The sequence below is a fragment of the Gopherus evgoodei genome, unplaced genomic scaffold, assembly GCF_007399415.2.
Source record: "Gopherus evgoodei ecotype Sinaloan lineage unplaced genomic scaffold, rGopEvg1_v1.p scaffold_118_arrow_ctg1, whole genome shotgun sequence".
Taxonomy (NCBI): Eukaryota; Metazoa; Chordata; order Testudines; family Testudinidae; genus Gopherus; species Gopherus evgoodei.
This window is the reverse complement of record NW_022059781.1, coordinates 82659-99295: the sequence shown is the minus strand read 5'-3', so window position 1 is coordinate 99295 and position 16637 is coordinate 82659. Positions and strand designations below refer to the sequence as shown.

The 16637-nt window shown below is 64.9% G+C and overlaps 1 protein-coding gene across 8 annotated transcripts in view; it reads right to left on the bottom strand.

The window, feature by feature from the left end:
* Positions 1-4020: 4020 nt before the first annotated feature.
* LOC115639761 (ras/Rap GTPase-activating protein SynGAP-like) overlaps positions 4021-16637 on the bottom strand; it is a 50651-nt gene continuing 38034 nt past the window's right edge. For 3 of the 8 annotated variants that reach the window (XM_030542718.1, XM_030542724.1, XM_030542723.1), the window contains 6 exons: positions 13613-14480; positions 13167-13340; positions 12767-12978; positions 12195-12295; positions 9930-10012; positions 4021-6419 (listed from right to left, as the gene is read on the bottom strand). In XM_030542718.1, the coding sequence (XP_030398578.1) occupies positions 6261-6419; positions 9930-10012; positions 12195-12295; positions 12767-12978; positions 13167-13340; positions 13613-14480 (1597 nt within the window). In that variant the 3' untranslated portion in view covers positions 4021-6260. The remainder of the gene's footprint in view (positions 6420-9929; positions 10013-12194; positions 12296-12766; positions 12979-13166; positions 13341-13612; positions 14481-16637) is intronic. The other 5 variants (XM_030542719.1, XM_030542722.1, XR_003997744.1 and 2 more) reach the window with 5 other exon arrangements.

Genomic DNA, 16637 nt, shown 5'->3' with positions numbered 1-16637 from the left:
CCCCGGAGCTCCCCCCCCCCGGGCCGTGCCCTGCGCCCCCCTGGAGCTCTCCCCCCCGGGCCGTGCCCTGCGCCCCCCCGGAGCTCCCCCCCCCGGGCCGTGCCCTGCGCCCCCCTGGAGCTCTCCCCTCCGGGCCGTGCCCTGCGCCCCCCTGGAGCTCCGCCCCCCCGTGCCGTGCCGTGCCCTGCGCCCCCCCGGAGCTCCCCCCCCCGGGCCGTGCCCTGCGCCCCCCCGGAGCTCCCCCCCCGGGCCGTGCCCTGCGCCCCCCCGGAGCTCCCCCACCCGGGCCGTGCCCTGCGCCCCCCCGGAGCTCCCCCCCCGGCCGCGCCCTGCGCCCCCCCGAGCTCCCCCCCCCGGGCCGTGCCCTGCGCCCCCCCAACCTTCCCTTCCCGGGCTGTGCTCTGCAACTCCCCGGAGCTCCCCCCCACCGGGCCGTGCCCTGCGACCCCCCGACCTTTCCTTCCCGGGCCGTGCCCTGCGCCCCCCCGGAGCTCCTGCTCCCGGGCCGCGCCCTGCACCCCCCCCCCGAGCTCCTGCTCCCGGGCCGCGCCCTGCGCCCCCCCGGAGCTCTCCCCCCCGGGCCGTGCTCTGCGCCCCCCCCGGAGCTCCCCCCCGGGCCGCGCCCTGCACCCCCCCCCGGAGCTCCTGCTCCCGGGCCGTGCCCTGTACCCCCCCGGGCCGTGCCCTGCGCCCCCCCCGGAGCTCCCCCCCCGGGCCGTGCCCTGCGCCCCCCCCGGAGCTCCCCCCCCGGGCAGTGCCCTGCGCCCCCCCGGAGCTCCCCCCCTGGCCGTGCCCTGCGCCCCCCCGGAGCTCCTGCTCCCGGGCCGTACCCTGCGCCCCCCCCAGGCCGCGCCCTGCGCCCCCCCGGAGCTCCCCCCCCCGGGCCGTGCCCTGCGCCCCCCCGACCTTCCCTTCACGGGCCGTGCCCTGCGACCCCCCGGAGCTCCCCCCCCGGCCGTGCACTGCGCCCCCTGGAGCTCTCCCCCCCGGGCCGCGCCCTGCGCCCCCCCCGGGCCGTGCTCTGCGCCCCCCCGACCTTCCCTTTCTGGGCCGTGTCCTGCACCCCCCCCCGGAGCTCCCCCCCGGGCCGTGCCCTGCGCCCCCCCCAACCTTCCCTTTCCGGGCCGTGCCCTGCGCCCCCCCCGGAGCTCCCCCCCCGGGCCGTGTTCTGTGACCTCCCGGGCAATGCCCTGCACCCCCCACCTGGGCCGTGCTCTGCGACCCTCCGGGCAATGCCCTGCACCCCCCCGGGCCGTGTCCTGTGCCCCCCCCCACCTTCCCTTCCCGGGCCGTGTCCTGCACCCCCCCCGGAGCTTCCCTTCCCGGGCCGTGCCCTGCGATCCCCTGGAGCTCCTGCTCCCGGGCCGTGCCCTGCCTCCCCCCCCGCCGACCCTCCCTTCCCGGGCCGTGCCCTGCACCCGTCCCGGGCCGTGCTCTGCGACCCCCCGGAGCTCCCCCCCCGGGCCGTGCCCTGCCTCCCCCCCCGCCGACCCTCCCTTCCCGGGCCGTGCCCTGCACCCCCCCGGGCCGTGCCCTGCGCCCCCCCGACCTTCCCTTCCCGGGCCGTGCCCTGCGACCCCCCGGAGCTCCCCCCCCCGGGCCGTGCCCTGCGACCCCCCGGAGCTCCCCCCCCGGGCCGTGCCCTGCCTCCCCCCCCGCCGACCCTCCCTTCCCAGGCCGTGCCCTGCACCCCCCCGGGCTGTGCCCTGCGTCCCCCCGACCTTCCCTTCCCGGGCCATGCCCTGCGACCCCCCGGAGCTGTCCCCCCGTGCAGTGCCCTGCGACCCCCCCGGGGCTCCCCCCCCCGGGCCGTGCCCTGCGACCCCCCGGAGCTCCCCCCCCCAGGCCGTGCCCTGCCTCCCCCCCCCGCCGACCCTCCCTTCCCGGGCCGTGCCCTGCACCCCCCCGGGCTGTGCCCTGCGCCCCCCCCGACCTTCCCTTCCCGGGCCGTGCCCTGCAATCCCCTGGAGCTCCTGCTCCCGGGCCGTGCCCTGCCTCCCCCCCCGCCGACCCTCCCTTCCCGGGCCGTGCCCTGCACCCGTCCCGGGCCGTGCTCTGCGACCCCCCGGAGCTCCCCCCCCCGGGCTGTGCCCTGCCTCCCCCCCCGCCGACCCTCCCTTCCCGGGCCGTGCCCTGCACCCCCCCGGGCCGTGCCCTGCGCCCCCCCGACCTTCCCTTCCCGGGCCGTGCCCTGCGACCCCCCGGAGCTCCCCCCCCGGGCCGTGCCCTGCGACCCCCCGGAGCTCCCCCCCCGGGCCGTGCCCTGCCTCCCCCCCGCCGACCCTCCCTTCCCAGGCCGTGCCCTGCACCCCCCCGGGCTGTGCCCTGCGTCCCCCCGACCTTCCCTTCCCGGGCCATGCCCTGTGACCCCCCGGAGCTGTCCCCCCGTGCAGTGCCCTGCGACCCCCCCCGGGGCTCCCCCCCCCGGGCCGTGCCCTGCGACCCCCCGGAGCTCCCCCCCCCAGGCCGTGCCCTGCCTCCCCCCCCCGCCGACCCTCCCTTCCCGGGCCGTGCCCTGCACCCCCCCGGGCTGTGCCCTGCGCCCCCCCGACCTTCCCTTCCCGGGCCGTGCCCTGCGACCCCCCGGAGCTGTCCCCCCGGGCAGTGCCCTGCTCCCCGCCCTGCCTACCTTCCCTTCCCAGGCCGTGCCCTGCACCCCCCCCCCGGGCCGTGCCCTGCGCCCCCCCCGGAGCTCCCTCCCCGGGCCGTGCCCTGCGCCCCCCCGACCTCCCCTCCCCAGGCCGTGCCCTGCGCCCCCCCCGGAGCTCCCCTCCCCGGGCCGTGCCCTGTGCCCCCCCAACCTTCTCTTCCTGGGCCGTGCCCTGCCTCCCCCCACCCCGCCGACCTTCCCTTCCCGGGCCGTGCCCTGCGTCCCCCCGGAGCTCTCCCCCAGGCCCTGCACCCCCCCGACCTTCCCTTCCCGGGCCGTGTCCTGCACCCCGCCCCCCGGGCCGTGCTCTGCGTCCCCCCGGAGCTGCCCCCCCGGGCCATGCCCTGCGCCCCCCGACCTTCCCTCCCCGGGCCGTGCTCTGCGCCCCCCCGGAGCTGCCCCCCCGGGCCGTGCCCTGCGCCCCCCGACCTTCCCTTCCCGGGCCGTGCCCTGCGACCCCCCGGAGCTCCCCCCCCAGGCCGTGCCTTGCGTGTCCCCCGGAGCTGCCCCCTGGGCAGTACCCTGCCTCCCCCCCCCCACCGACCTTCCTTTCCCAGGCCGTGCTCTGCATCCGCCCCCGGGCCGTGCTCTACGAACCCCCCCAGAGCTCCCCTTCCCGGGCCGTGCCCTGCAGCCCCCCGGAGCTCCCCTTCCCGGGCTGTGCCCTGCATCCCCCCCCCGGGCCGTGCCCTGCGTCCCCCCGGAGCTCCCCCCCGGGCCGTGCCCTGCATCCCCCCGACCTTCCCTTCCCGGGCCGTGTCCTGCACCCCCCGGGCCGTGTCCTGCGCCCCCCTGGAGCTGCCCCCGCGGAGCTCCCCCCCGGGCCGTGCCCTGCACCCCCCCGACCGGCCCTTCCCGGGCCCTGTCCTGCACCCCCCCAGGCCATGCTCTGCGCCCCCCCGAAGCTCCCCTCCCCGGGCCGTGCCCTGCACCCCCCCGACCTTCCCTTCCCGGGCCGTGTCCTGCACCTCCCCCCGGGCCTTGCCCTGCCTCCCCCCACCCCCCCCGATCTTCCCTTCCCAGGCTGTGCCCTGCGCCCCCCCCCCGGGGCTCCCTCCCCCGGGCTGTGCTCTGCGCCCCCCCCCCGAGCTCTCCCCCCGAACTCCCCCCCCCAGTCGTGTCCTGCGCCCTCCCCGATCTCTCCCCCCGGAGCGCCCCCTCCAGGCCGTGCCCTGCGCCCCCCCAGAGCTCTGCCCCTGGGCTGTGCCCTGCGCCCCCCCCGGCATTCCTGCTCCTGGGCAGTGCCCTGCGCCCCCTCCCGAACTTCCCCTCCCGGGTCGTGCCCTGCGCCCCCCCGGAGCTCCGCCCCCCCGAACTTCCCCTCCTGGGCCATGCCCTGCGCCCCCCCTGGAACTCCTGCCCCCGGGTTGTGCCCTGCGCCCCCCCGGAACTCTGCCCCCGGGCTGTGCCCTGCAGCCCCCCCCCTTGTCTTGTCCTGAGGACCCCCGGGAGCGCCCCATCCGCGCCGTGTCCTGCGGCCCCCGCCCTGGGAGCTTACCCCCACGGACTGTGCCCTGTGACCCCACGCGGGAGCTTCTCCCCGGCCGTGCCCTGCAGCCTCAGGCAAGGTGGGTAAAAGAACAATCGGTGTTTATTAAACGTTTCTCCGTTGGCACCACACACTCCAGAAAAAAATGAGAAAAAATAAAACTGACATAAAAGAAAATGGAGAGAGAGAGACACCCGGGGAGCCCGACGTGGCGTCGGGACGGGCGCTCGTGACCTGAACTCTCTTCCCGGGGTGGGGGCTATGTACAGAGACTGAGGTCTGGAGAGGTCTATGTACAGTACAAATCCGGTGGTAATTACAGCTCCCAGCCTGGGGGTGATGCGACCAGGATGGGCCGGGGGAGGCGGGGCAGGGGAGAGGAAATTTCACATATGTACAAACTTTTATATAATAATAATTAATACGTATAAATATCATGGCGCCGCCCGAGTCGCCACTGTCGGGGGGGAGGGGAAGGAAGGGGAGAGTCCTTACAAAAGAAATATGGACTGAGGTGGGGGAGGAGGCAGGGGAGGGCTGGTTAATGGCGAGTCTTGTCCTCGCCAGAGTCTGAAATAGAGACACAGAAACAGCAAAGAAACACCCAGTACAATCACTGCGCTGAACACATTCACCCAGCAGCTCAGACCATAGCACAACGGTGAATAGCCACAAGAGTTCCCTCCAGTTCTCCGTGCTCAGCTGGGGGCGGAAAGGGCGCTCCCCTGCCCCAGTGCCCTGCACGCGCTGGCGGGTGGGCAGAGAAATGGCTTCTTAATTTTTTTGTTGGTTGTTCCCTCCCCCCCCGCAACCCCAGACTGGGGAGGGTGGGGAGTCTGAGAACAGGAAGGAAGGAAGGAAAGAAAAAGCCCCTCCCTCAGTGCCCCCCACCCCCAGAAAAACCCCCAATCAATGTCTAGATAATCGTCATTTCCAAAGACTGGGGTGGGTGCAGGACACACGGGGTGGAGAAGGGGGGCTGAGCAGGCAAAGCCCTTTATCTGAATATAGAGAGCGCAGAGAGCAGAGGGAGAGGGTGATGGGATCCCAGCACTGGCACCAGGTGGGAGTTGGGGGGAGAACCCCAGTGCTGACACCAGCTGGAATGGCAGAGGTGGGGGCAAAACCCAGCACTGACCCTGGCCAGGCAGGAAAGAGGGGGTGGTCTCTCCCATGGCCAATGGTGTGGGGCAGCCCTGCCTTGCTGGGGGTGAGGCTAGTGCGTGATGGGTGGGGCAGGGAAGAGTACCTGCAACTCCACAAGCCTTCCACCCTGACTCACATCCCGTTGCTGGAGGGGGGAGAGAGAGAGAGAGAAATACTGAGACAGAGAGCTGGGAGCCCTTCCCTGTTAGTGAAACCTCTCCCCCCTCTGGGGAACGCCCCTGCCCTGGGGAGCTGGAGCCAGGCAGAGACCCCCACATGAAGGGAAATGGGGACAGCTTTGGCTCAAGCTGCCTCCAGTCTCAATTGCTAACCCTCCAGGATTGTCTCCAGGAATTAGAGACTCAACTTTCATTAAAGATTAGGGCATGTGATGGAACCTCCAGGAACACGGCCAACCAAAATCAGCCCCCCTAGCTGCCCCCCGCCCTGGCTCCTGGGGGCAGGTTGGAGGTGAGTTTACTCCCTCCCCTCTCCTATGGGCACACACCAGGAAAGGAGGGGGCAATATTATAAAATGGCTGCCAGGGGGAGGATGAGACCACTCCTGAGACATTCGAAGTGGCGAAGAGGTAATGTCCCAGTTTCCTCCATAAGGAAGCGGAGGTCCATGGAGGGGCGGAGGTGTCAGCCCTGCTCCCTCTGGGAGGCGAGGGGAAGGTGTATGGGAGGGGGTGTAAGATTGTCATCTGTGTTCTGCTATAAAACACCCTGAAGTTGAGTTCAAAGCATTGAACTGTCCCCGAGGACAGTGGGGGGGGGGGGAATGGTTCAAGGAGGCAGGAGTGGGAGGGGGCGCTGGTGCAAGGGGAGAGGGCAAAGGGCGTGCCCTCCCAGTGCAGGTTCATTTGCTTGGGAGGGGCACTGTGTCCCTGCCAGGGTCTCTGCTGCTCCCGCCGAGCTGCGGGCTGGGGGTGCCCCCCATCTTCCCCGGGCCGCGTCTCGCGGGGGCGGTGGCTAGTGCTCAGCAGCGGTGTTGCGGAACTCTCCATTTTCCGTGATCTGGAGTCGCGGGGGCGGAGGCGGTGGCTGGGCGGGCAGGATCCCGTTCCATGGCTGGGCCAAGGCGCCGCTCAAACGCGGGTTTGCTGTACCCACGGCGGAAAGCTGCCTCTCCTGCAACACAGACACAGAGCAAAGGCTTATTTATTAACGTTACGGGGGCTCAGCCGCTCAATCTGCAGCCCCACCCACCAGACACCTACCCAGATGGCAACCCCTGCCCCAGCTCTCTTCCCCAGTGCCTACATCCACCCAGATAGCTCGGTCCATGGGGCCGACCTGAGCCAGGAGCATCCGGCACCAACACAGAAACAGTAGGGATTCTCCTGGGGCGTTGTTCCTTGTTTTCTTAGTAGGAGAGGATGGCCCCAGGTTTTCTCTGGCCTGGCAGTTCATGGGGTGGGCGTGTTAGCTAACAGTGGATTCCAGCAGTGCACCCCAAACACACAGTGGGACAAAAGAAAAAGGATTCCTACTGGAAAACATGTTAACATCCCCATTGTAATTCACTCCTCGTAGCACCCAGCTAGACAAACCCTATGCCCAGCCAGCTACCACCTGGTCAACACAGACCTAGCTAGCCCGGTCTACTCTTAAAAGCTGTAAGTTAGGAGTGGTGTCATCTTACTAGTACCTGGGTACCTCTAAGACCCCAGGGCAGACACAGCTATCCTGAGATTAATTTACCATAGGGAGGAATGCCAGAGTGGTGGGCAGGGTGCTCACCCGGGATGCAGGAGCTCTGCGTTCCAGTCCCCGATATATTGCAGGCTCCCTCTCCCAGCTTGGGCACATCCCTTCTGGCCAGAATAGCAGACCGGACTTCGGTACCTAATCTGTCTGGAAATTTTTTAAATACCTACTAGGTGCCTATCTGCATCCTCAGGCACTAAATACCCTGGAAAATCTGCCTACCAGCAGCCCAGCTCTCATGAAAGGCTCTCTACATCTGAACGGTGTCCTGCTTTTACTGTTCTGCAGGGCTTAAAGCCAGACACCCTTGCTAGTAGTGTGGATACAGTGATGAAAAGGTGCTGCGAGCAGCCAGCCATTCCTGAAGGGGAATAAGCTAGAAGGGTACAAGGCACTTTTATCCCCGTCTATCTGCGTCTCACTAGGGTCACCCCTGACCCAACACAGCTCTGCAGGACAAACTGGCCAGCCCAGCCTTAGACGAAAGATGCTCCTCTGGCTCAGTCAGGAGAAGGGGCTTTGAGTAAGCACTCAGCACCCAGTTTAACGGCTGGATAGCAGCATGAGCTGGACCTGCTGGTGGTCAGGAAACAAGGGTAAAGCTTCCCCTCACCATGCCCCTTTCTGCTGTGTAACCCCAATCCTGGGGGCACACCCCTTGGCTCAGCATGCTGCCAGTTCACAGGCTCACATTTCCCCAGTGCTATTTCAGAGGGAGGTCACTGGGGACACGGCAAACCTGCCCCAGCCCACTCAGGCTAGGGACAAGTGGGGGAGAGACCCTACTGCCACGGGGGTCAGGTGGGGAACAGCCTCTTGCTCCCATTGTTCCTATAGTCCTTCCGTTGGCACAGGATGGGGTTTGAGGGGGCTGTGAATGAGCCCAAGGCAGCTGCTGAGTCCATGACATGGGAGACCAGCTCAGGGCTGTGGGTCTGTGTCCCACACTGCCTTGGGGGACACTGTGGAATCACAGTCTGTCCATGCTATCCCCTCCTCCACATAGCCCCACACCATCACCACTGAGAATGCGATTCCCACGCACGCCCTCCCTACGCGGGCACTAACCTTTCACGCCTGCCGTCCGGCACCACCCGGGAGCATTCCGGGGCGCCCCCCTCTGGACGGTGGACTGTGCTCTCATTGCTGAGACCTGTGCCCCCCGACACGTGCTCACAGGACACAGACACACACCCACACCCATGTTACAAGGCACATGCCCTCCCCTCACAACACACGCATGAGACGCGGACACCCCCACTGCAGCCCGGCCCCTGGGGGACCAGAACTCCTGAAATCAGGGCTGTGAGAAAGAGATTCCCTGCAAGTGGGCTCAGGGCTGTGACCCGAGGATCTCACTCCCTGCCCCAGACTCCCTGGTTCTGCCCCTGGGAGGTGAACACAGCCCTCCCCACCCAATTCAAAAGGAGTTACAGGTTCCAGTGAGATGTGGTGTAGACAGACAAGACAGGAGGTGGAAACGAGACAGGTATGAAACTGGGGGGTTAGCGCTGGGGAAGACACTCACAGACACTAACAAAACACTAACTGCCCTTGTCTGGTGAGAGATGTTTCCCCCAACATTCCCCCAATGTAACTCCCCAATCAGCCTCCACCCCAGCTCTGATTCCCCCTCAGCCTCCCTCCCAGCACTGCTCCCCCAGTCTTTCAAGGGAAGGGTGCTTATGTGGGCAAGTTGCTCACGTGGGCAAGACCTGGGCCTCGAGGCTCAGCCCCCCTCAGAGGAATGCAGCTCTCCATAGGAACCTGCTTTGTGCTGAAGACAGGGTGAAGCGAGGGCACAAGGGAAAGGGATCACCCCCAGCACTGCAGAGAACTCATCAGGTGTTGGTGGGGGCAGCACAGGCTGCCTGGTGACTCCCAACCCAGCTCCAAGGAAACAGAAGTGCTGCCACTACCCCAGGAGAGGTTCATGGGCTGCTCTGGTGGGAACGCACCCCAGGCCAGTGTCAGATGAGCCCCGAGTCTGGGAGCAGGGGGGCAGGAAGGCAGACAGGATGGGGACAGGCTGACAGGTGATGTTTATTCCTGACACACGTGATTCTCCTTCGGGTCCTGTCCTGTACCACTAAATGGTCCTCGTGCTGCATCCCAGCATGGGTCGGCTGGTGCAGATCAGACAGGGGCTCATCTAGAACCATCTCCTGTCTCTGCTAGTGGCCAGTGGAAGGCATGAGGGGATCTCACAGCACAGGGAGAAGCACTCAAGCAGAGGGCACTGGGATGGAAAAGACCAGAGAAATACTGGCCCAAATTGACCATATCCAACTGGCACCTTTCCCCCCGACGTCATCTGTATCACAACAGGGAGCGAGGATCCCGGGAGACTGTGATGCAATACCCAGACAATTCTCCCCTCTGGGGCTGGAGGGAGCCACCCAGTAAAGACTTGGATGCCACAGGGTGCGTTCTGATGTTCTCTTCTCAGCTACTGGCCACCCCATGATGGGGGGAACTGCTCCAGCCTGAGACCCCCAAATCCTGTGGGGGCAAGCGGCTCCCCAGAGTTGATGGAAGCAGCCAGCAAGACTGAGAGGCTTATGGGGAGGCCTGGAAAAAGCCCGCAACAGGAAGGTGAAGGCAGGCCCTGGGGCTGAGCAGCACAGGCAGCACCCACAACGCTGCCCCCAAGAGAGAGAGTGTCTGTGAAATGTTCTGACCAGGCTCCATGGTGCCAGGTTCAATCCCCCCCAGCCATGCCAGTACTCAGTGGTCTGGGCCCACTGGAGAGAGAGAGGCTGGACCCTCGGCGCGGCAGGGGGGATAGAACCAACCAGACAACGGAGTTAATTGTACCTAATGGGGAAGGAGAAGGTAGTTTGCTAGTCTCTACAGGGAGGGGTGATGCACAGAAGGAGAGGGGGTGCGTGTGCAGATGGGGGTTGAGGGGGAGGAGAGGAAAGGACCCACCTGATCTGCTACCGAACGGCGAGAGTCCCCCCGATCCCTCCACGTGACAAAAGCAGAGTCAGAGAGAGTTACCTGATGAAAAGCTAGGATGAAGAGGAGAGAAACAGACGGGTCATGGCCCCGGCACTGGTGCCCCCCGGTGGGAGCACAGATCACCCCATCGCTGACTCCATTGTCTCCCCAGAAAACAGGAGGGGTCCACAGACCCAGGATGGGAGAGGGCTGGGAAGTGCTGGGGGCAGCAGGGGGAAGGGGCCTGGGAAAATCATGATTGAAGCCCTCTCCCTGACCCCTCGCTGCATCCACAGATCCAGAGCCAACTTGACCCAGCTCTGAGGCACACGGGGATGACCAGGGAAGGGGGGGAGACATTTCTGCCACTGGCTCATGCTGGGACAGCCAGGTGAACAGCTGCTAGAGCTACACAGCTACCTCAAAATCCTCTCTCTCACACACACACACTCTCTCTCTCTCCCTCCCTCTCCCTCTCTACTGACCCCTGGGCACCCAGCTCCATATCCAGACACTAATACCTATATGGTGACCACCTTGGCAGGGTGCAAATAAGAGGAAAGCACGGGGAAAATAAGGAACCTCGCTTTATTTTAAAAGACCTTTTAGGGAAGCAACATGTCCCTTAGCATATCACCGATTGGTCTCTTGACTTCCCAGGACAGCCACCTCAAACAAGGGATGATCATAGAGAGGTGGAAACCCTAACCTCAAGCTGGACCTCAAGGCCTCCTCGGGCCCCAATCCTTGCACAGGCCTCACTAGCCCCTGAGCCGGGCCCCACGGCCTCCTCGGGCCCAATCCCTGCACAGGCCTCACTAGCCCCTGAGCTGTGCTCCACAGCTTCTTTGGGCCCCAGTCGCTGCACAGGCTTTATAGCCCCCTGAGCCGGGCTCCAATCCTTGCACAGGTCTCACTAGCCCGAGCCAGGCCCCAGGGCCTCCTCGGACCCCTGCCCCTGAACACACCTCATTAGGCTCCCGAGCCAGGCCCCAGAGCCAGGCCCCACGGCCTTCTCGGGCCTCAATCTCTGCATACACCTCACTAGCCCCTGAACCGGGCCCTGTGTCCTCATTGGGCTCCTATCCCTGAACACACCTCGCTAGGCCCCTGAGCCAGGCCCCACGGCCTCCCAGAATTCCAAACACAACACCTAGCTTTGGAGGCTATTCTTACCTGTCCCATGTCCCTTATTGTCCAGACTGCAAGGCCCATGTAAGCTCTCAGAGTTTGAGTATCAGGAGGTGATGGAACAACTCTGGGGGCTGCGAGTTTATTGGGGGAAATGTGGGAGGGGGATTACTGGGGACATTATGGTGTCAGATCAGGGAATTTTGGGGGAGTTATATGAGGGATTTTTGTGTTTCATGGGGAAATGTTTAGGGGTTATGTGAGGGGATGATTGGGGAATAGAGAATTTTATTGTGGAGTTGCTCAAAAGTCAGGGAAGGAGGGATGGGGAGGGGAGCTATTTCTCATGGTGTCCAGATGGCATCTCCTCATCCTAAACCCCATGGACCCAAGAAGTCCCCACTGCCCAGGGCCCCTCTTCACCTCTATCCCCTGGAGGAGGCACTGAATCCCAGGCCTGCTCTGAGAGTACTGTAAGGGTGCACTGGCCCCCTCACCCTGTGAGCACCCTGATCCTATGTCCCCAAGAGGCAGGAACCTCGTCTAGGGCTAACACAGTGCTAGTCCTCCCCATCCAATCATTTGTCATCCTCTCCCAGCCCCAGGCCTTCCTCCTTCCTGGTCCTAATGCTGTGGCGGTCAGTATGTCTGTGTCCTCCAACTCTAACCCTCATTTCTCCATCCACCTTTCCCAGCCCTGCCCCCTACCCTTCCATCCATCCATCCATTGGGCTGTCTCCCCAGCACTAGCCCTGTTCCAGGTCCATCCATCGGTTTCCCCCAGCACTAGCCCTGCTCCGGGTCCATCCATCGGTTTCCCCAAGGACTAGCCCTGCTCTGGGTCCATCCATCCATCAGTTTCCCCAAGGACTAGCCCTGCTCTGGGTCCATCCATCCATCAGTTTCCCCAAGGACTAGCCCTGCTCCGAGTCCATCCATCCATCGGTTTCCCCCAGCACTAGCCCTGCTCCGGGTCCATCCATCAGTTTCCCCCAGCACTAGCCCTGCTCCGGGTCCATCCATCAGTTTCCCCCAGCACTAGCCCTGCCGTGGCACAGACATCAGACGAGATGGGATGGGAAATGGAGACACGGAAAAGAAAAATGACATTGTAATTTCCACCTGAGCGTCGAGCAGGCGTTTCCGGGGTTCGGAGACGTCGTGGGCGGCCGAGTGATCCCTGCGCAGCTCCTCCTCCACCAGCATCAACCTGCAGGGACAGGCTTCACTGGAGTCAATCCGGGCTCCCGCGGGGGGAGGCCAAGGGTCCCTGACAGCTAACGCCCAGTGGGGCAGGGGGCAGATGGAGCAGGTCCCTGAGGGGGGCGGAGGCCACGGCAGGTACCTGGGAGATGTGATGGGAGGCAGCTCCTAGACGGACTGTTCCCTCCCTGCCCTGAGTTCAGGATCTCTGAGGGGATCCTCCTATGAATCCCCCACAACCCCTGTGTGTGCTGGGGACCTCATGACCCCCTCATAGCCATGTATCAGGGACCCTGTGACCCCCATCTCCCCACACATGCCAGGGATCCTGTGCCTCTGCCATGAGCCGCCCCACTATGTGTGCCAGGGACCCTGTGACCTCCCATCTTCCCCAACGTGTGCCAGGGACCCCGTGGCCCCCACCTTCCCCGCACATGCCCAGGACCCAGTGACCCTACCATAAGGCCCCACCGCTCCGATCCGCCCCTCACCTGCCAATGATGCTCTTGATCTGTGAGTCCTTCTCCACCTGCTGCTGGCGCAGCCGCTTCTCACTCTGCTCCAGCCGTTGCTGGTACTGCATCAGGATTTTGCTGGTCTGCTCCTCTTGTGACATCAGGCGCCGCTCATACTCCTCCAGCTTGCGGTTCGACATGTGCAGCCGCTCCTTCAGTGAGTGGATCTCCTCCTCATATTCCTTCACCTGGAGGGAGAGGCAATGTGATGGCCATGAGGGCACTTCTGCCTCGAGGCAGGGGCTCGTGCCTCCCCACTCTGAAGGGCTGGGGGTCAGGACTCCTGCGTTCTATCCTTGGCATGAGAAGAGGAGTGGGATCTAGTGGGTTAAAGCTGGGGTGATTGCTGTGAGTCAGGCCTCCTGGGTTCTCTTACCCGGTCCAGCCGGCTCTCATCCATGGATTTGGAGTACTCCTTCAGCTTGTACTCCTCGCGCTCAATGTGGGAGCTCTCGATGTCGGCTGACAGGTGGGGCATGTTAGAAACCCAGGCCACTGTGCGCTCAGAGGCCGGCATGACCGGGTTCAGCGTGGAAGGCGTGTGCGATGGCTGTGGGGGGAGAAAGTTAGTGAGCATGGAATGAGACCCCCTCCCTGCCCCAGAGACTCCCCCCACCGCCCTGTTGGGGCCCCTGGAAGACAGACCACCACCCCCACCTCAAGGTCAGCTACCCACCCTGAGCAGTACTGACGCTCCACTCCTGAGGACAACCCCTGAGCCTCCTCACTGTCCCCCTTTGTACCACTCCCCACCTGTCCAACCTGCCCCATCACCCTACCCACTGCCCACACACCTTGCCTCCCTTCCTGCCCTCCCCACACCTGCTTGGTAATGGTTGGCTTGAGTGCAGAAGGCGTCTCCTTGGTGACTGACTGCTGGCGGGCACGGGCTGGCCCGTAGGTGGGCTCGGGTGACTGCAGAAGGTTGCCGCTGGAGGGCCGAGGTTTCTGGGCAGCGCTGACCGTCAGCTGCTGGGACTTTCCGCGCTGAAGTGGGACCTGGGGCTGCGGCTGGGGCGGGGCTCGCTGGGGCTGGGGCCCGATGGTGATCTGTGGGGGGGAGAGCATGTTCTGCAGGTTCTCCTGCAGCGAGAGCTGGCGCTTGGTGAACTCGGAGCCCTGGCGGGTGAACTCATCACTGTAGCTGTGGCTGTGGATGATGTGCTTACTGGCGGACAGATCCTCGCTTTTGCTGTAGCCGTGGAAGGGGGCAAAGGTGTCGGGGTTGCCCTCAGACGGCCGGTGCGAGGGTGCGGCTGAAGGCCCGTCTGAGGCCATGTGGAAGAGGGGGTTCTGGAAGGAGAGGGGCACCCTAAGCTGCTGGGCTGCAGCCCCATCAGTGGTGACGCCCATGTGGCTCAGCCGCAGGCCAGCCGCGATGCTGGAGCCACTGCCCTGCGAGAGGCGACTGGGCCGCAGTCCCATGGCCGCGGTGATGGAGGCCTGGCTACTGTTGAGCATGTCGCCCACACTCTGCAGGTTGGAGACGCTGTTCATGCGGCTGTCCTGCAGGTCCAGCATCGAGACGCTCTTGTTGACACTCAGCATCTTCTGGTCGGGCTCAGTTATGTCGGAGCTGCTGGTGCAGTAGGCAGGCGAGGAGCGGGCCAGGGGCGGACGCGTCACAAAGAACATGTCCTTGGAGCCCTTCTCCTTGGTGGGCGAAGGCAATCGGGTCATGTCCATGGAGCTGGGGGGCGGCAGAAAGGCCAAGTGGTCAGCACTAGGGCCAGTGCTCCAGCGGGGATGGGGAGAAGGGAACAGTGAGTGGCCCCAGTCCAGGGCTCCTGGGGAATGGGTGAGTTGGGGAGCAGCCTGAGGGGGGACAGACGGGGGGGAAGAGCAGTCCCAGCCCAGGGTCCCCAGGGGACGGGGGAGTCGGGAGAAGCCCAGGGAGGGACAGACGGGGGGGAAGAACAGCCTCAGCCCATGGCCTCTGGGGATGGGGGAGTCAGGATGTAGCCCCAGAAGGGGACAGACGGGGCGGGGGGGAAGAACAGCCCCAGCCCATGGCTCCTGGGGGATGAGGGAGTCGGGGAGCAGCCCGCGGGTGGGGGGGAGGACAGACGGAGGAGGAGAACAGCCCCAGCCCATGGCCCCTGGGGGAGTCAGGGAGCAGCCTAGGGGGCAGGGAAGGACAGACGGGGGGGGGGGGAGAACAGCCCCAGCCCATGGCCCCTGGGGGAGTCAGGGAGCAGCCCGGGAGGGGACAGATTGGGGGGGAAGAACAGCCCCAGCCCAGGGTCCCCAGGGAATGGGGGAGTCAGGGAGCAGCCTGGGAGGGGTACAGATGGGGGGAAGAACAGCCCCAGCCCATGGCCCCTGGGGGATGGGGGAGCTGGGGAGCAGCCCGGGGGTGCAGGGGGACAGACCGGGGGAAGAACAGCTCCAGCCCATGGCCCCTGGGGATGGGGAATCAGGGAGACGCCCGGGGGAGGGGTGAGGACAGACGTGGGGGGGAAGAACAGCCCCAGCCCATGGCCCCTGGGGGATGGGGGAGTTGGGGAGCAGCCCGGGGGGGGGAGGGAGGAAGGACAGACGGGGGGGAAGAACAGCCCCAGCCCATGGCCCCTGGGGGATGGGGGAGTCGGGGAGCAGGCCGGGGGGGGTGGGGGAGAGGACAGACCAGGGGGAAGAACAGCCCCAGCCCATGGCTCCTGGGGCAAGGATCCCTCCTTGGAGAAGCTGAGGGAACTAGCTGGCCACAGCGCTGCAAACCCCCTTGGGGAAGGCTGCAGGGACAGAGTCCTGCAGGAGGAGGGATTCCTGTACCAGGAATGGGTGCCCCAAGGGGAAGTAGAACTGGGAGGAATCGGGAGGCAGCTGGTGGTGCCCCAGAAATCCACAGGGTTCTTCCCTCTCGAGCTGCTGGATGAGAGGAGAGTGAGGGGACCCCCTGGGGGATCTCTTCCCTGAGGTGGGAGCCAATCTCCCCATCAGGTGTCCCCCGTTCAGAGTCACTGGGAAAGCAGCCCAGAACCTGGAGAGAGAGGTCAAGGACATGCTGGCTTTAGATGTGATCCAGCCGTTTTACAGCTCATGGGCCTCACCAGTGTGGCTGATCCCCAAGGGAGACAGGATGATCTGGTTTTGTGGGGGCTATCGGAAGCTTAAAGCCATCACAGTGTCCGATGCCGACCCCATGCCTAGGCCTAGATTCTAGACAAGCAGAGGGGGATGGAGAACTGGGCCCTGGCAAACACTGATAACGTGTGCATCTTTAGCCAGACCTGGGAGGAACAGGTATCCCAGGTGAAGAGGGGACCGGGTTACTTCAGGGAGGTGGGACTGATGGTAAAAGTTGGAAAGTGTAAGGTGGGGATGGCAGAGGTGTTGTATCTGGGCCACAAAGTGGGGAGCGGCTGCCCAAGTCCAGAGCTGGCCAAGGCCAAGATGGGGGCTCTTAACCAAGAGAGCCCAAATCGCAGACCAGAGTGCTAGTAGAAGACCCTGTCGCAGTTTGAACCCCAGGGGTTTTGGGGTGGCAAAAGGGTTCGGGCCGCATAAACCTTCCCACATGCGGCCTGCGGGTGCCATCAAGCACACCCGACCTAAGGGAGGGCGTGAGACTGGACTGTCCTGGTGTAACTCACACCAAGGAATGGGAGAGATGCTGGGGCATCCATGGGAATGTTGGTGGGTTCGAACTTCCCCAGGTCACTGGCTAGAGTGACCTCGCTCAGTTCAGTCTTGAAGGGGGGATAGATGTGACGAGCTGGGAATGTTCTTAATGTTTCCCCTGAATACTGTGTTGGTGCCTCAAGTGTCCCCTATGCAGTTCTTAATATCTAGGTGGTGGAATAAGGGGGTGTGATTGCTGCAGAGCAAAGGGCCAGTGCCCCTAAAT